The 19681-nt window shown below is 37.6% G+C and overlaps 1 protein-coding gene across 6 annotated transcripts; it reads right to left on the bottom strand.

Moving 5' to 3' along the window:
• Positions 1–2066: 2066 nt before the first annotated feature.
• On the bottom strand, positions 2067–17816 carry ZNF207 (zinc finger protein 207). Of its 6 annotated transcripts, none has more exons than XM_057535266.1 (12): positions 17638–17816; positions 16047–16173; positions 11510–11648; positions 10611–10781; positions 10416–10491; positions 9853–9900; positions 8702–8772; positions 6246–6403; positions 4966–5058; positions 3709–3951; positions 2957–3116; positions 2067–2814 (listed from the first exon to the last, which is right to left on the bottom strand). In XM_057535266.1, the coding sequence occupies exons 1-12, from the start codon at positions 17676–17678 to the stop codon at positions 2654–2656; spliced, it is 1488 nt and encodes a 495-aa protein (XP_057391249.1). In that variant the 5' UTR covers positions 17679–17816; the 3' UTR covers positions 2067–2653. The 6 variants fall into 6 exon arrangements, with proteins under 6 accessions (XP_057391249.1, XP_057391250.1, XP_057391251.1 ...); XM_057535267.1 differs by having other exon boundaries at positions 10611–10778; XM_057535268.1 differs by lacking the exon at positions 9853–9900.
• Positions 17817–19681: the final 1865 nt, after the last annotated feature.

Here is a 19681-nt window from a genome sequence, read left to right as displayed (position 1 = left end):
ACTTCCTAAATTATGGCAATCACAATGCCTGCCGGTATATATCAAGTCCCCAAAGCTGTCTTCTGTGAGGGCAGATGAAGTTTATTTCAACTCAACTCCATCTATTCTTTAAGAAAGCGTAAGTCAGAGTTAATTATTTCAACATAATTTGTTCCACTCGTGATTTAACCACATTATGGACCCCAGAAGCAATTAGGTAAAAGATATTTTCTAGAAGCTTAATTACGCTCTGATGCATGCACAAATTACACATTAAATATACCAAATGGGCACCATCTGAGCCATATACCTACAAAATACAAGAGATGAATGATGTGCCTAAGTGTTATGCTTAACATTTTGAATTAACTTTTAATTAGAATTCTATCACTTCTTTAAAAGTGGCAATATTTTCTCCTTTCTGACCTCAGAAAGCAACAAACCTCAATATATTGGTTCTCTTTGCATTAAATGCAAATCAAGCTTTGCATAATTTTTGAAACATTACTAACCCATTTTATTTCCTCTTCCTGATCCCTCTCCCCCACTGCTCTAATCCATTCGTAGTTTGTTGATAAGCCTGTACATGAAATGCTTGAGAGACATTTGGTTTGGGATAATATTTCCTATTTAATAATTCTAAATTTAATTATGCCATTTTTACCTTAAAGATTTTCAACACAGGTCTTTCTTTGGCAGTATTTTAAACATGCTGCCAAATCTAAGAAGTATATAATTTCAAAACTATTTACGTAGACAGGCGTTTGGTGAGAAAGGGGTAGAGACTTGGCTGCTGGCAGCAGGAAGAAATGCATTCTTGGCGATACATGCATGTTGCCTTTTCAAACTATGAAATTTTTTGACCCTCAAAAATAGCACAGGAAAAAAAAATAGCACAGGAGCTGTAAAACCACTGGCGCAAAATAGCAGATTTAAAATAACACTCAGCTTTGTTAATACTTACAATGTTTTGTTTAAGATGAATGACTTTTACTTGTCACTTATATACACTCTTTTATGATAATTAAAACATCTTTCAGTATTTTCTTAATATGGTTAAAGCTTTCTTTTGTTTAAACAAAACTTCAGATTCTGTGCCTTATACCTACACCTTCACATAAAGGTTATAAAGAAATGTTATTTTCTTAGCCGTCTTAACTTTATATTGAGGAAAACTAAACCTGAGTTCATGATATATTAATAATTATACTTTGTACAGGTCATCTGATACTTAGTCATAAAAGTACTCTGCAAAAATGAAGATCAAAAAAATGGATGCCAAAAAGAGGTCAACAAGGCTATTAATATATGAGACTCGCAACATAAGATACTGAATAATAGCAGTCATCTCTACAGAAAAGTTCTCCATAGAGCACAGCTGAACATTCAAATTTCCAAGGATGAAAAGAAAAGGTTAACAGTAAAAAGCCATTTAGGCTTAATAATAACAGAAGGCAGCCATTTAATCAAAGAAATAATGTAATCTTCCAGGAACATAATAAAATAAAAAATTTCAAATCCATCTGTTAACCATCTTAACAGAGGCACATGTAGATTCTCATCATTACATTAGAATATGTACCAGTCATTAACAGTACAGAAGGCTATTACTGCATGCACCTAAGCTTCTAGAAGTTTGCACCTGAAAAGCTTCTGAGGTCCACACAGTACCGCAGTCTCAAAAATAATCGGAAGAAAATGAATGGGTCTGGCACTAGGCTCTAAACATCAGCAGGAAGGAGGGAATATTAAGGTTTACATTTCAAATATCTATGATAGCTAACATATATTGACACACCAAGGGGGTGGAAAGGTGACATAATACAAAGATTTCATACCCATGTAATGACTCATACGTATATCTAAGTTTTTCTGTCAACTGAAGGACTAACATACAATTCTACATATAGTGTCTAGTTTAATACATGCAGCTAAGGAACAACCTACAATTCAAAGACAGAATCCAATGATATATCAAAACTGCATTGGTATAACTACGAATTTTATTATGTGGACATCTACTGTGGCATGCATCTGTACAAACCTTTCAGGCAGTGGTCCACAGCTGGGTTATGAATAAAAAGGCATAAATTTTTCTCTCTTTTATTACAATGAAGTTTAACAGTACAGAAAAGTCACATGACCTTGGTGGGTCAGATTTCTTAAACCCTGAAACATGAGGAACTCTAAATACATTAAATATTGTTACACATTCAGACTTCCAATGTACAGGTACTTGAAGACAGTTACAGCCCTCACCAAGCTAGGTTGGGGACATGAAGTCCAACAGCATCTGAAATGCTGTGAAGGCATAACTTTACAAATAGCAACGTAAGCTTACAGAACTTGCCTTTATTAGGGTGGTATGTTCATGTAATTCCAGCGCCTTCACAATATAACGAACCAAATTTACTATACTTCACTTCTAAAAACCTAGATGAAACATGAAAAAGAAGCCATACAGTATAAATTGCAACTTCAGGAAAAGTTCCTGCTTTATTATTCCAAATAAATTTTCCCATGTAAAATAAATGTCCAATAGTTCCTGGTATGTGGGAAGATAATGTTTGTTAAAGTCACAATGAAGCCTTATTGACGGAAGCTTGGCTATATAAACAGCACAAGTTGAGAAAAGGTTTAATCTCCAAACCTATTAGACTGGATTGAAGTAAGATCAGTAACGGCCACCTTGCGACATTACAGGAGGTCTCATTCCCATCGGAGGTCGAGGAGGCCCACCTTGGTAAGGGGGCACCATTGGCGGTCCCTGCCCATATGGCGGCATAGCACCAGGAAGATAACCTGGCATGCCTTGATGATGACCACCATACTGACCTAAAAAACACATTTAAAACACAAAAAAATAGATTGAGTCTGAGCATTGTACTTTTAAATGCAATGCATTTTTCAGATAAATCTGTTTTATGTGTACACTCAGAAAATCCACTAAATAAAATAAACGTAAAAAGAGGAATACCATGAGGCGGCATTGGGGGTCTCATTCCTTGTTGCTGTGGGATGCCTGGCTGTGGTGGCATCATACCTCCAATTGGTCCAACAGGTGGATTACCAATGGGAGCCTGTCCTGGTCGAGGAAGATTACGTTGATATTTAGGTAACTGTGCTCTTCTCTCTTCCTAGGAATAAAAATATGTGAATGTGAAACATCTGAACACAGAGTGTTAAGCATGAAGGTAAGCATCTAAAGTCTTTATAGAGTGAGAGTGATTTTTAAATGTTCCTTTACATGCCAATTACTTTCACCCCACAAACCAGTCCAACTACTTAAAATCTTGATGCCTTAAGAAAACTTTAGCTATTTTTATATTTGAAGCATGTTATATTGAACAACTTTCCAGAAATTATAAATTGCTTCAGCAAGAAACTGTGTAATGAAGAAGGTATATGGACTGCAAGGAACCTGCAGATTCTATCTCACACTTGTTTCTTCAATTAATTAAATTTATGAACAACAAAAATAATTTTTGAGAGAATAAGAACCCAACTCACTGTCTTCTTTTAGAAATAGTCTTAGGAGGGATGTATCTAAGATCAAAACATGCAATATTCACTTTGTTTTGTGGTTCTTAAAAATCAGAATGGTAAAAATCACTTAGCATTCAATCAGATCATAAGACCACTGGTATACAAATTAAAACTTTTCAAATGGACAAGTTGCTACCACAGTACTCAATCAAACTCTGCTAGTAAGAAATGTAAACAACTTACCAGCGATATATCCTCATCTGGATGGATCAACTTACTGGTTGCACTGGTCGTCGTAAGTGTAGCAGGCTTACTTGTTATTGAAGCTGCTGGTTTAGCTGCAGTGCTATTTGTTGTACTAGTGGTTGAAGCTGTAGACTGTGTATATGCAGGGAATGTAGGCTTTGGGGGTTCTGTAGTTGTTGCAGGGGTACTATTTAAGGGCTTGAAATCTGTACCAACAGGTCCTTGGACAGCTGCCTGAGCCTGTAAAACATTATCTTTCATCAACAAAACTTCAAAACCCAAAACTGAATATATCTACTACCTATTTAACTTAAAAACAAGACACTAACATTCAATAAGGGACAAAACTTAAAGTTAAAATCATGATCAATCCACAAAATTCAAGATAACACATAATACCAAAAGATGCACATCCAAAACACAGCAGTGGAAACAAGAAACAAGTTAGACTACTTATGTAACTTCTCAGATATCATCTATCTCCTCACCAGAAATTACTTAATTTACAAAGCTTCGTATTTATTCCTAACTGAAGAAATATATTATCATATAATGGAATAGCATATTTTCTATTATCATCATTCTAAATTCCTTCTTAAAATTAATCTACCAAGGAGCTCAAAAAAAAAAAAGTTAGAAATTATAGAATACAAATGTTCGGATAAATTTCAGTTACTAAGTATAGCATAAATAATAACTACCAATGGTGACACATTAAAGATATGTCCTTCAGAAGTATTCTTTATATAGTAATACAATGGCCCTCCCAATTAACAATGGCTAGATTATTATGATGGACTAAAGGGTTTAGTAAGCTTTTAAGTATAAAGTTACCAAGTAATAAATTTGTTACTTTTCATAACACTGAACATCTGAAACACGTAAACTAGGTCAACTTTTAGAACCAAATGCAGAGTACTAAATTTCCTTACATTATATGTGATGCATTTAGATTAAACAGCATAAAACAGAATAGCTTAATCATGCATCAGGCTAACCATTGGCCACTAAAATGCATTTACTGCTTACATGCTTTTAACCCTTTAGAACCATAGGAGTTTGGGGTATATTTTTTTCTATTAGTGTGTGGTTCAAATTTTCAAATACCATTGACTTATAAGCCATTAATTTTACTTTAAAAAAATTAAACATAATATATTTTTGGGAAAAGATTTAGTTTTAAAGTAGGGTCCAAAGGGTTAATGAAGTTATAAAGCCATTTTTAACAATTTTAAACTGCAACTTCCTGCGTACTTGTGCTGCGCTAGGAAACAGAGCTTTAGAAGACGCAGACAGACTTTCTGAATTGGATGAAGCTGTACTTGAGCTTGTTACAGGTGTCCCCATCTGTAGCATAAAAGAAAGGAAACAATGAAAAGTCTCCAAACAAATGGGTGAAAATAAGCCACGTGGTAGACTTTTTTTTCAGTATAGATTGCATTTTTCTAAATGCAAAATACAATGCAATCAAATCTGTTTTATATATAGAGGCAGGCAGTTAATGCACTTACAATAAACAGTGACACTATGAGCCTCAAAAAAACTTTTTAAATTCTACACCAATAAACCTAATTAACCACAGGTTTTTTCCCCTAAAACTAATGTTTTACACTATGATATTTCAAAACTGGTACCTTAAACTGAGAATTATGATGCATTATTGACACTTCAATCCAATTCTCCATCGATAACTACAATTTTTGCCAAAAGTTTAATAGGATAAACAAAAAACAATAAACAAAATCCCCCCACATCGAAAACATAAGTTAATGTACTTAAAAAGTAATGCTTTTAATTTAGGAACTACAAACAGAAAAAAATTTGAAAAAAGGAAACATCTAAGGGATAATTTTAAGGTAAACAATAAAGAACATACATCCTGAGCGTCTCAATTCTGAATGAATTAAATACATCTGCTTAACTCTGAATCAAACTGGGGGGAAAAAGCAAAGGTAACAACCATTATATACATGCTATATATAAAAGAAGGACTTTTTGCTTCTGCGTTCTGGGGAGAAAAAAAAAAGGACGAGTAGGAAATATGAGTGTGACTAGGTCAAAAGACGTTAAATGATGCCCTTCCAGCAACAGTGAGGCACTACTGTCTGTCACAATTCTAGACTAAACGAAGAGCCCAAACATTATTTGCTAAGGTCTTAGGATTTTTCATCTTTTACTTTGGTTTTCATTCTACTCATAGCTCATTAGGTAAAGGAGGACCTCATAACATTTTTATGTATTTAAGTTCCCAGAAATTAAATTTTCATTTCTAACTAAAGCTAAGAATAACCAGAGTTCACAACTACGAAAAAATAACATACTACACTATTTTCTGGTTCCAGTCAACCTTTTATGAGTAAAGGAAATCAATGTGTGCAAAAATGGAAGAGAACGCCACTTCTTCAGTATAGTTAATAAATTGTATTAAGAAGATTACAATTTTTAAAATGACTTGACATTTTCAAAGAGTTCAGTGAATAACTCCACTTTACCTTGAAATATAAGTGCACTCTTTTTCAGAAATTTCACCTTACCTGTCCTGCACTGGGGAAAAGAGGCTTAGTAACTGGAGGCTGTGGAGCTGGAACTGTTGCTGTTGGTGCAGGTGGTCTGTTAAGAATACCTGGCGCTGAAACAGCCTGTGCTTGAGTCATTGGAGGAATTCCAGGACGTGGAACAGGAGGGGGCATACCTGCAGAGAAGAAATACTGGAGTGGGACCCGGTTGCTGAAACATTTAGTTTAGAAAAAATACTTCCTCAAAACTTTGCCATTAAAACATACTAAATTAAATTTAAAATGATTCTAGGGAATTCCCTGGCAGTCCAGTGGTTAGGACTCGGCTTTCACTGCTGTGGCCCGGGATCAATCCCTGGTAAGGGAACGAAGATCTCATAAGCCGTGCGGCACAGACACACACACAAAAAAGATTCTATACTACAAAGTTATCAATACTGACGACTGACTGCTGAACTCAATGAAGCTCAAAGTACTTAGGCACTTGCCCCCTTGGAAGAGTTTTGCCTCCAACTTTCCACACCTTTGCGTCTCTTCAGAATTTTGGGACATGAAAGATACCACTAGAAACCCTGTATATGGGCAAAGCCAACAATTAGGCTTATTGATATTACTGATGCAGCGAATTTTTGAAACATATAGAATTATTTCAATCATCTAACAGATGTTTCCAGAACTCTAATACAAACTACAGTAAAAACTGTTAATAGGTCATATACCCATAAAAATTTTTCCAGAAACTAAGTTATTCCTTTAAGTGTGCTTTAAATACACAAATTTTCCTAAAATATACCACTAGGCATTCTTTGAAGTTCCTCAATGTAACTTAAAACTTTTACTGACTTCACATTACCAAGTGAACATAGGTTATTTTTCTGTATTCATTTAAATGCCTAAAATTCTCTCAGAGCATAATGTACGTGAAGCTGTTGCCTATAAACTAATGGTTGCACTGGCATGATTCATATTTTGCTGCTGCTTTATTTTTCTGTTCCTTTTACACTATCACTTGAGTACATTTGAATCTGGCTATAGACTGCAAACCAAACTTGCTAGGATTAAAATGCTAGGCAATGGACTCAGAGAGCCTCATGAAGACCTCTGTGGCACATTTACTGGGCTAACCAAATCCCTTTCCCCACACTGTAGGCTAAAAAGTAAAGATACTTTATTTCCCAGGCTTCCCTGCACCTAGAAGCTCCATTAGACCTATTTCTGGCCAATGATATGTAAAAGGCTAAGGAGATTCTGGGAAAGTTACTTTGTTCCCCAATACAAGAAAAAGGAAAGCACCCTTTCTTGCCTGAGATCTTATAACTACTGAGTTACATGTCTGAGAGAGAAAGCTAAGGTTGGTAAAGTGGAAAATTTTTAAAGTATGGGTTCTTGTTATCACTGGAGCCACTGAGTCTACCACTTTTAGGTTGAGTGACATAATAAATACCTACGTTGTTTAATAGTTTGTTGGATTTCTCTGTTACTTGTTAAGAGTCTCTAGTACTTGCCTAAAATATTCCTAACAGATATAACCACTCTTTTTTTTTTTTTTTTTAATTTTTACGCTTTATTTATTTATTTTTGGCCGTGTTGGGTCTTCGTTTCTGTGCGTGGGCTTTCTCTGGTTGTGGCGAGTGGGGGCCGCTCTTCATTGCCGTGCGCGGGCCTCTCACTGTCGCGGCCTCTCTTGTTGCGGAGCACAGGCTCCAGACGCGCAGGCTCAGTAGTTGTGGCTCACGGGCCTAGTTGCTCCGCGGCCTGTGGGATCTTCCCAGACCAGGGCTCGAACCCGTGTCCCCTGCATTGGCAGGCAGATTCTCAACCACTGCGCCACCAGGGAAGCCCATAACCACTCTTAAGTCACAGGCTCAGTGACTCATTCTGGTTGCTTTGAGGACTACTTTTACTATTTCAAAACTCGGAACTCAAAACAAAACGAGATCATCACATTTCTCACAGTAATTTTAAAAAGAGGTCACTGGGGCTTCCCTGGTGGCGCAGTGGTTGAGAGACTGCCTGCCAATGCAGGGGACACGGGTTCGAGCCCTGGTCTGGGAGGATCCCACATACCGCAGAGCAATTGGGCCCGTGATCCACAACTGCTGAGCCTGCGCGTCTGGAGCCTGCGCTCTGCAACGAGAGGCCGCGACAGTGAGAAGCCCGCGCACCGCGATGAAGAGTGGGCCCCGCTTGCCGCAACTGGAGAAAGCCCTCGCACAGAAACGAAGACCCAACACAGCCAAAAATAAATAAATAAATAAATAAATTTATTAAAAAAAAAAAATAAGCCAGGAAATATATATCTGCGCTCTTCCACAAAAAAATAAAATATAAAATAAAATAAAAAGTCACTAACTTATAGAAACTTTAAAATTACACCAATTTTAAAACTGCACCAATGCCCACAAATCTACTGTCTAAAATACTTAAGAATAAAGCACTTCTGTCATATTAAAAAGGAAACTAACATTTCATACCTGGTGGCATACCAGGCATCAGAGGTGGTATTCCCGGTCCAGGTGGCATCATCCCACCCATTGGCATCATTCTATTAGAAAGCAAATTTCAAAAGACAACTAAAGTTAATTAACAGTATAAAACATTAGAAAATATTTTGGCTAAAGCCTGAAACAATAGATAAGACTTGAATTTGACCCCTAATACTGAAATCAATCAAGCTGAAAGAACACACAACACACTAAAACAATTCTATCAAAATAAATTCCCTAAAAACCAGCAAACTCTTTGGTTTACCAGTAAAATAGAGGAAAAAATTCAGTCTTTGTTAACAGAACATTTTAATACATTTAAAGTCACTGAGAACAATTATTATACTCTCCTTAATATAAACAAGAGGCCTTATCCAAAACGTGTGTAACTGGAAAACAAAATCACCTTTTGTCTCACTTGGAAAATATCCACAGAATATTAATCAAAAAAACAAAACAAAAAAATCCTCTATATTTTAGAGTTATCAGATTTTTTCAAAATGAAAATACTGAATGTACTCTGTGGAGTAAAGATTTGTTTTGGACAGGCACGGAAAAACTACCATCAAAATTAAAGATAATCAAAAGTAAACTCAGAATCCCTACTTTTCATGTACAAAGTTCCTAACACTAAACCAGGACTTAAAAACACAACCCATATTTGTTTTCCTTTCCTTAAAAGAGCTCACCTTCAAATATCAGTGTCCAATTCACTTAAAAAATTACAAGTTTGTGAATTAATGATTTAGGATTCTTATCAGAATAACTTCTATATATAGATTTTATTAGAAGAAAAATCAATTACCTTCTATAGTAACAGAGCACGTAATTTGGCAAAGGAATATATACTCTTTCTTAAATATCAACCCTTTTTACTAAGTCCCCTTACTTTTAGCAGTTTGGGGAAAACAGCTGCACAATTAGAAAATGCTTTGTTTATATGAGTCTATTACGATTTCCTCACAGATGTTTTAGTTCCCTCCTTTAAGAGATCTGTGTCAATCATTTTGCAAAGTTTAGAAGTTTTAGTGAGGAAGATTAGAAAACTTCTGAAGTTAACTTAATAGATACCATTAAACACACAAAAAAATGACATTATGATTATACCTCCTGAATTACATTACGAATGAGATGCTTACATGTTTTCACCGCAAAATGACTGGGTGTATTTTCTCTGATGATGCAATCTGTGAAAATGTATGACAAAATCAAAATCTAACTGATTTTCAAAATACAGTGGGAAAGTGTATTGTATACCTCTCACATCCAACAATACTTAAATAAAAGTGATGGGCACGAGCACCTCATATTCATTTTAGTTTTTGATGCCTTGACAAATAAATCATTTACAGAGTTTGCTTCTTGTCACAACTACAAAGTGTCATGGACAGTTTTGAATCTCAGAAACTCAAATCTACAACCAACTACTTTAATTACATCAGATGCAACTGAAGCAGATGGCTGCCTACATACATCGTAAAACCCAAAAATCTATTCTCTTCAGAGTCAAATTTATATTCCTTAAATTTATTAGTAGATCCCTTTATTAGGTAAGTTTAATAGTTACAGAGCCCATACCTTTTAGAAGCAAAAAGAAAAAAAAAAAACAGCAAAGTAACATTTAAGTGATGTAACACACCCAAGTTGAAAAAGATCATTACTAGGCACAAGCCCACAAGTCAAATTAAAAGAGTTTTCTTACCCAGGTGGCATTCCTGGCATAACTGGTGGCATTCCTGGCATCAGAGGAGGAACACCTGGCATTAATGGAGGTATGCCTATAAACAAGAATTTCAACCAAAAAAATAAAAAAGGGTTAAGAGGAAAAAATTAATACTTCTAAACTGTGTCAACAAAGACCTGAGAATGTTAAATTGTAAGAAGCCTTATGTGCTACCTGGAGGCATTCCTGGTGCTCCTGGAACTGGTGGTAGTCCTGGTTGTGCCATTGGGGGGATATAACCTTGTTGAGGTTGAACAGGCTGTGGCTGAAATGAAGTTGAAGCTGCAGAGTCATCATCATCATATTCATCAGAATCCTCTTGTTGTTTCTTTTTTTGACTCTCTGCTAAAAAAAGTTTAAATTAATTTTTCCCATAGAGTAAAAAAAGAAAACCTAAGCAAGTTTAAGACATTCAACATTTAAAAATTTTATTTCAGTGCAACTAGCTCCCGAGATTTTTCTTCCCAAAAAAAACTCAGTTAACACTGCTCTTTACTCTTCAAATGTTTTTTCAATCTGTATTAAGCAAGAAGGTTAACATCCTTTCCCTATTCTATGGCAGGTAAAGAACATTTTCCTAAAGCAGTTATACTTTAAAAAAGAGCTTTCTATTCCACTCCAAAAGGTAAACTATGAAAACTAGTCTGACCTCTCCGTAATGCTTTTCAAAACAAAAGATTTCATAGGTTATTAGTAAGTTTCTATCATTGGGATAGGAGAGGGCCGCAAATCCCAAGTCAAATACACCGCTAAAAAAATTTACAATTAGTGGTTTCATAAATCAAAACAAGCTACCTTCCTTTTCAAAGGCCTCAACACTTGCTAAATCCACCTGGAATTCAGTTATGAGTAAAAATATTATAAAATGTATGGAATGATCCAAATGCTACCACATATACAAATAAAATATATTAACTTTGAACATAAGACCAAAAAAAAAAAAAAAAAAAACCCTCAAAATTGGAATTCTGAATGGACCTAACATCTACCATTAAATTTATACTTGAAAATATTGTAATAATACTCTCACTAGTTAAGCTGTATCAAGAAAAAGCATACATCTTAGTATTTACCTTGTGTTTTCTGTTCAAGAAGTCGTCTTCTTTCATCCATGTCTTTTTCTGGAATACCTTCCATACCATATATTTCCAACTCTATGTCTGTTCTCCCAGGTATTGCATTTGGTACTGCATCTATTGTCTCTTTATGCACCTAACATTAAAAAAAAAAAAAAAAAAAAAAAAAAACCCCACACAAACAAAACAGAAACCTTCCATTAGATAGACAAAAGTGCCTCATGAAAGTCTTTTAAAGAGTAATTTTAAATTACTCAGAGACCACTTAGTATAATGGTTAAGAATGACTGGTTCCATAGTGAGACTATGTGGATTCAAGCCCCAGCTTTATGGCATACTAACTATGTGAGATCAGGCAAATTCTTTGACCTAAGTCTCAGTTTACTTCACCTATTCAGCACCTAACTTCTGGGGTCATTTTTAGGATTAAAAAAAAATACTGTGTATGTAAAAAGCACTTGGCAATGTGAAGCACATAGCAAGGGCTCAATAAACAATTTCAAGTTTACCTTATAACCTTGATTGCTTGAATTATTAACAATGAACTAATAGTGCTACTCAAATCAGAGAAGTGTGAAGTCTGAACTAAGTAAAGCTTATGAAGTCTTAAAATTAAGTATTAGAATAAAGTAAATTTTCCAAGAATGTATCCTGAGACAGCTAGTAGCTACAAACCACAAAAGTGACATTTCCAATTAGCACTACCCGTAACTAATGAGTCACCTGAAGAGCCTAACACTGCCATAGTAGTGATCCTGTCACCTTCCATCTCTGAATTTATTTGGCAGATCACAAAAAGAAGTCCTTCAGAGGTTTTATTGTAAAACACTGGGGATCTAGCACCTTTTTTCACTGTATGGTTTTTGCTAGATCAAACATTTCTAACCCTCAAACGCGAATAACTTTGCCAATATGCTAAAATCCCTGTCGGTCTTGGTTTCTTACGCAAAAGGTATTAACTTAGGCTAAAGGATGTCAAAATAGTTTGCCTAAAATATCAGCTTCACCTGGAAGCTTATTAGAAATGCAAATTCTACACCAATAAAAATTTTTAAAAAAATAAATAAGAAATGCAAATTCTCAGGCCACACCTGAGCCCTACTGAATCAGAAACTTTTGGGTGGAACCACAAATATATCTAACAAGACTTCAAGGTGATTCCTTTGCACACTCAAGTTTGAGAACCACTTATTTAGGTTAATGACTTGGATATATTGGTCCAAGTAATACTCAATTTTTCTTTCCTTCCAAGACACTTTCATGGAAGAATAGAAAGGTAATTAATGAGTGACAATCACCATTTTCTAAATTTTTTGGAATATGTTACTTCTCTTGATGAAGGCGGATGAAGTAACTCATATATATGTTCTCTGAAAAAATACAATTACATTCACATACACATTAACTAGTTTTCACTACATTTCTAAGTGATGAAGGAAAGAAATACCTTAATTAAAAGGTATTGCAAAGAGAAGAAAAAATAACGCCATTCACTCAAAATCTTCCCAACCTTATGTTACAGCCAGAATTAGATTTCTTAGAGTCTTACGTAGTAGAAATTAGTATGGTCTCGGCTGAAAAGATAGGAGCAAACATTGATGTAAAACATCTAAACTACTAATGTCCTAAACTAATCTATAAAACTCCAGCATGTGTCTGATTTAACTGCCATGCCTATCTCACAGGCTGCTGTGAAATTATGGTAAGAACACATAAACAAAAGCACTTAGTCAATTAAAGATTATTACTAATAGTTTCTTAACTAATCTTCCAGCTTCCACTCCATTTCTCTGCTCTTCTCTATAGTACAACTCCTTGAAATAGCGCCTCTACTTTCCCCTCTCAGTTTCTCTTGCAAGCATTCCTATCAGCCTTTCATCCTCTTCATTCTAGGAAATCACTCTTGGCAAGTAACCAATGACCTCTACTTTGATTAATCCAATCTTAGTCCTGTGCTTAACTAACCTACCACCAGCATTTGACTTAAATAAACAACTCACTCCTTGAAACACTTCATTTGGCTTCCAAGGCACTACTCCCTTGGTTTTCCTACCTTTTCAATCTTCTTGATTGGTTTCTTTTAATCTTCTGACCTCTAAATGCTGGGAGTGGCCCAAGGTGGTGTCCTTGGCACCACTTTTCTATCTATATTCTACTCCCTAAGGACACATAATATCATGGCTTAAAATAGCCATCCTTATACTGTATCCCCCCAAATTTCTATCACCAGCTCCAACCTCTCTGAACTGCAGACCTGTAGATTCAACTGCTTATATGACATCTTCATCTGGATATTCAACAGACCTTCTCAAAATCAACATAAGATGATCCTGATAGCCTCATCCCTAAGCCTATCTTTCCTGCAGCTTTCCACATTTCAGTACAGTCGTCCCTTGGTACCAAGGCATGACTGGTTCCATGACCACTCCCCCCAATACCAAGGATGCTCAAGTCCCTTATATAAAATGGCGTAGTACAGTTAGCCCTCTGTAGCCACGGATTCTGCACACGTGGATTCAACTTACCTAATTTCAATCGCGGTGTAATACGCAGATGTGGATACCAAGGGCCAAATGAATACAGTAACTCACTTTTCACACTGCTCAGGCCAAAAACTTTCAGATCATCCTCCACTCCTCACTTTCTCATACTCCACATCTAATTCATCAGCAAATTCTCTGTCACCATCACCTCTTGCCTGGAATACTCTTGCCTGGTCTCCTAAGTGGTCTTACTGCACTCTACAGTCTACTCTCAACCCTGCAGCCAAAATGACTCTTTAAGAAGTGTGCCAAAGCATGTTACATCTCAATTAAAACCTCCCATTTCATTCAGTATTAAAGAAAATGGCCTACAATAGCCTGCAAGCCCTCCTATGTAAAGTAGCACATTGCTGCCCTTGCCCTCAATATAGGAGAATGCTCCTGACGTGAAGGTCTTTCATTTGCTGTTCCCTGGAATCTCTCCCTCACCTCCTTTCAGATCTCTGTTCAGATGTCAGTTTCTCGTTCAGGCCTGTACTACCTTGTGGCCCTCCCCTACCTAGTTTTAACCCTTACCCAATTTTAGTTTTCTGTCACGTATCAGCATAAAATTAAATATTTATAGGTTGTTCTCCTCCACAATGTAAATCTAAACTCCACAATGATAACTTTTGATTTATTCACTGCTGTATATTCAGTGCCTAAAACATTGTACAGTACTGTCTCAGAAACTTTGTGATAAATGGTAATGTTCTGCATCTGTACTATCCAATACAACAGTCATCCACCAGTCACTTGTGGCTGAGCACTGGAAATGTGACTATAATGTGACTGAGGAATTGAAGTTTTAATTTTTAAATTTCTGTTTAAATAGCCACAAGTAACTAGTGACTAACACAGTGGAAAAACTGTGGGTCTCATATTTTTAAATGGATACAGAATTGTTATTATAGCGACATAATTGGAGTGAAACAGATCTTTATAAACTTATTTTTAAACTTGGGGAAGCAATATCTTGTTTTAATTTACCTCCCTGCCTCCTACCAACAGTAGTTTCCAATGAATGGGGATTTGCTCATCTCACATCTCTCTAGGGTCCAATCAGGCAAAACTTCAGGCAGCTCTAGGACTGGCAAAAGTAGAAGAAATAATGTTGAATAAAAAAGGTACTTATTAGGGCTTCCCTGGTGGCGCAGTGGTTGAGAATCTGCCTGCCAATGCAGGGGACACGGGTTCAAGCCCTGGTTTGGGAAGATCTCACATGCCGCGGAGCAGCTGGGCCCGTGAGCCACAATTACTGAGCCTGCGCATCTGGAGCCTGTGCTCCGCAACAAGAGAGGCCGCGATAGTGAGAAGCCCGCGCACCGCAATGAAGAGTGGCCCCCGCTTGCCACAACTGGAGAAAGCCCTCGCACAGAAACGAAGACCCAACACAGCCATAAATAAATTTTTTTTTTTAAAAAGGTACTTATTAGATCTTCAAAAATATAAATTACAAAGCCCTCCCCACCTAGTAGTGAAAGAACTCAAGAAACCTAGAAATTATTAAATGAAACACCATGCCACCATTCCAAAAGAGGTCCATGGAATAAATGGTAGCCTAGCCCCAGGCAACAGATTATAACAAATCCTTCAAGGACAGTAAGTAATGGCTGTTAATTCTGTACTAATTCTTATGGGATTGGATTTGGTCAGACTGCCCACAAAATTTAAATCACTGATCCTTGTTCTCTTAGCCAAGTACTGAGGAAATACTTCGTGATCTCAACCTAATTGTCACCCATCTAAATCTAGGATAAAAGGTATTGTCAATAATTTAAAGGTAAATACTAGCATAAACTCTTTAAACATGAAAAATCAATTGTTTATCTTCTCAATGGCTAAAAAACAGGGTTTTTTTCTATTTTAAAGCTGACTGGTCATCTTATCTAATCTTTTGCAATAAACAAAAAAAAAACTCTACAGCTATCTAAGAGAAATTCAAGATTTTTTCCCCATGTTGTTTCCAAACTACAAGAGAGCAAAAATTAAATACAGAAGAAACTCCTTACCTGCATGCAATGAATAGCTAAGCCAGGTCCTGTATACAATTTCTTATGACATATATGACATTTAAAATGCTTTGCTTTTTGGTGCTGTATAAGGATCTTCTCATCATCAAAATCTCTATTACAATACCTGATCACTATTGTTAAGGTACAAAAATAGCACAATAATGACACTGCCTATAAAAAATAAATCTGTAATGAAAGAGAACAGCAGTAACATTAAAAACAGGCAACAGCTAAAACCAAGAGTACTTTATATAAACTCTACTTTTGATATTTATTATATAACTAAGGATTAACCTGCCACATAATTTTGGAATTTTCCATGTCCTGGAAGATCACCATATCTCTTCACCACCCCTAAATAAACACATCTCAGTAGGCAATATGGTTTTGTCAAATTCCCGCGTTTCACACAGATTTATATGAAATTAACTCTTCTTTTGCTCAATGTCTCAACATTTACAAATACACACTGTGAACTGGAAGGGTTCAAAATGTTTAAAAAAAAAAAAAACCCAAAGTTAATGTGGACAGAACTTCAAAAATTAGAAGATGAAAATAATCGAAATACCAAGAATTTACCTAACATTTAAAATTTAATGTTTATATTATTTAGAATCTGAAAATAAGTTCATTGCGACAATTTCCTATGAACAATCCACAAAGTTGCTTGCAATTCCGTACGAATTTGTCGCCCAAGAATGTATTTAAATTCACAGATAAGTTCTGTCAATAATACTGAGAATTCTTCTCTCCCTTGTCAGATTTTCCTAAAAGCACTTTACAAAATCCGTAACCGTTTTTCAACTATTATATAAATAAATGAAGCGTTTCTAGGTACCAGACAGTAAATAAAATCAATTGAAACGTAGTTTACTAACGTTTCCGGGGGGAAAAAAAAAAAAAACCGACGCCACGTTTCATTAGTAAGAGGCACTTTCTCACTCCAATAAAACCAGGTAAAAAGATAACAAGAAACCCCACCCTGTAAGAGAACGCTTCTCCAAGATTAAGGCGTCAGTGGGTGGGAGGCGGAAGCTAGATCTTCCCCCCAACCCCCGCAAAAAAAAAAAAGGGGGGGGGTGGGGGGGCGTCGAAATCAGGGTTGACTAACATAAGCCTTTACTAAACCACCGATTCTACAAAAAAAAAAAAAAAAAAAAGAAAAAGAAAAAGTGGGTGACCGACTCCGGAAGCTCCCCCCTGATCCGCCACAGAGTCAATCAGCGTACTATACTGGAAGCAAGTCCCTTTGTTGAACCGTCACCAAAACGACGGAGTGTAGCAGAAGAGTCCTCAGGGGACTCTGTCCTTGGTGAAGGGGGTCCAAGCCACCTCCCCGTGGGTCAACGCTCGCACCAAACCAAGACCCTCCTGAGTCACGGAGTCCCACGACCCACAATGCCAGAGCTTCTCGCCCCAGGGACCCCATTTTCCGAGAAGCATTCCCAAGTCCGAGTCCAGCCACCAAATCACCGACCCCGAGGCCTAGATCCCACTCTCCGCCATAGGCCAAAGCCAGGCCTCCCCGTCCCAGTCACCACCAACCGGCGCCCCCGCTCGGCCTCGACTTCAAACCGACAAAGGATACCAGCACCACGGCTTCAGCTGCTTCTTCTTCTTGCGACCCATAACTGCGCTCTACCGACAAAAAAAAAAGGGAGGAGAAAACAAGCAGGAAAAACTAGCCGAAGAGTCGCTCACTCTCCCGACCCTACCGCCACCACCGCGTCCCACAGGAAACAGCCACAAAATGGCCGACGCCCTCGCTCGCTGCTCTGCCTCCCGTCAGGCACTGCGGCCGGGGGCGGTGCCAGGCAGGGGAGGGTCACATGACGAGGCCTCGCCCTGAGTGGGCGGACACTCGCGCCAGCGGAGGGCCGGCTGCCATCTTGTCCGTGCGTGCGGTCCGGGCTCTCCCGTGCGTGCGAATAACTCCGGGTTTATTTTGTTTGTAAAAGAGCCGGTGACACGTAGGTGCGCCGAGACAGCGCGAATTGGAGAAAAAAAAAAACCTCAATAGGTTACCAGAGTAATTCAAGGTAAACTACAAATAAAGGATAATTGAGACAGCGCCCAATTTTTCATTTTGTTTCATTTCCCGGATTACTCCTTTCTGTAGTAAGTGTTGGACGTTTGCCTACTAAGTCGAAGAAGTCGCAGTCTTTGCCTTGTAATTCACAGATCGGTGACGGATGCGTAAACGACGCAGCGTGGCCACCACGGTGACGGAAATTCGAGGTGCTGCGGAACCTCAGAGGAGGGGAACCTCAGAGGAGGGGAACCGTTTACAGTGCCTTGGCGGTCACTGGGGTATCGAGGAAGGCTTCCTGCAGGGTCAATGGGAGCAAACGAGGTGGAGGAGAGGGTATCTCACTAAGGGCGCAAAAAGTGCACGTCTTTGAGCCTGAGCACCTGAAAAAACACTAGAGATAGTAGGGTTGGAGCTCGTAGTGAAGGGGCTGATGGCAAGAGATAATCCTAGGGAGGCCGGCAAAGGCGACTTCCGGAGATTCTCCAGCAGTCTGAGGAGCTGGATTTTATGCTGAAGTCTCTGGGAAGCAACAGAAGAGTTTTAAGAGGGCAGGTAGAGAAAAACGCAAATAAGAGTATAGCTGGTTAAGAGTCCAGTGCTTGGGTTCATTTTCCACCAGTGCCACTGCCTATTTGCATGGCTTTGGGCAAGCCACTTAAACTTCGTCTGTCTGCACTTAGAGTTTGGCATAGAGAAATAACCAGTAATGTAACTTAATGTTACTATTAAAAGGAAAAAGTAATAGTAGATATCCATGGAGCACTTATCGTGGGCCAGACAAGGACCCCACAAGCTGAAGGGCGGAGCAGCCAAAAAAAGGGGGGGGGGGAGCGGGTAGTTGAAGTAATTGACACAAAGTCACAGAGTTAGTAAGTATGAAGCTGAATTAGATTTGCGTTTTAGAAAAAATCGTTTTGCCTACAGTGAGAACAGTGGATTGGTGGAGGCTGAAAGGCAAGTCATAGAGAATGTGACAGTAATCTGGATAAGAGATGAAATTGGTCTGAAGTAGGGAGTGATTATAGAAAAGCATTTATTCATTCTTCCTAAAATAAAAAATAAGATAATTTTAGATGGTGCCCAGTGCTCTACCAAAAACAAAAATGAAGAAAGAAGGTGATGGAACAATATAAGGATGTCCACTCTTGCCACTCTTATTCAACATTGTACTGCAGGTCCAGCCAGGGTGATTAGGCAAGAAAAAGAAGTAAAATGAATCCAGATTGGAATGGAACAAGTAAAACCATTTCTATTCAGAGATGGCATGAGTGTGTGAATAAAAGAAAAAGCCCGCAAAGAAAAAGTAATGTGTTGAAATCCTACCCCCCAGTACCTCATAATGTGACCTTATTTGGAAATAGAGCCTTTACAGAGGTAATAATGCTAAGGTGAGGTCATTGGGGTGGACACTGATGACTGGTGTCCTTACAAAAAGAGGAAATTTGGTTGCAGAGATAGGTATAGAAGAAAACAATATAAAGAGACATAGGAAGGAGACCACTATAAATCAAGGAGAAAAACCTGGAACAGACTTTTCCCCGTAGCCCTCAGAAGGAACCAACCCTGTTTTCACCTTGACTTTGGACTTCTAACCTCTAGA

The sequence above is a fragment of the Balaenoptera acutorostrata genome, chromosome 20 (genome assembly GCF_949987535.1).
Source record: "Balaenoptera acutorostrata chromosome 20, mBalAcu1.1, whole genome shotgun sequence".
NCBI lineage: Eukaryota > Metazoa > Chordata > Mammalia > Artiodactyla > Balaenopteridae > Balaenoptera > Balaenoptera acutorostrata.
Note: the sequence above shows the minus strand (reverse complement) of the source record. Positions and strands in the feature narration are given on the sequence as shown.

Excerpts from the sequence above, each read along its gene's own strand:
- ZNF207 (XM_057535266.1), bottom strand. The coding sequence starts at position 17,678 with ATGGGTCGCAAGAAGAAGAAGCAGCTGAAGCCGTGGTGCTG. Across the intron at positions 8,773-9,852 it reads TCATTTTGCGGTGAAAACAT|AATGATGCCAATGGGTGGGA; the intron begins GTAAGCATCTCA and ends GCTTTCTAATAG. Across the intron at positions 2,815-2,956 it reads ACCCCCAATGCCGCCTCATG|GTCAGTATGGTGGTCATCAT; the intron begins GTATTCCTCTTT and ends TGTGTTTTTTAG.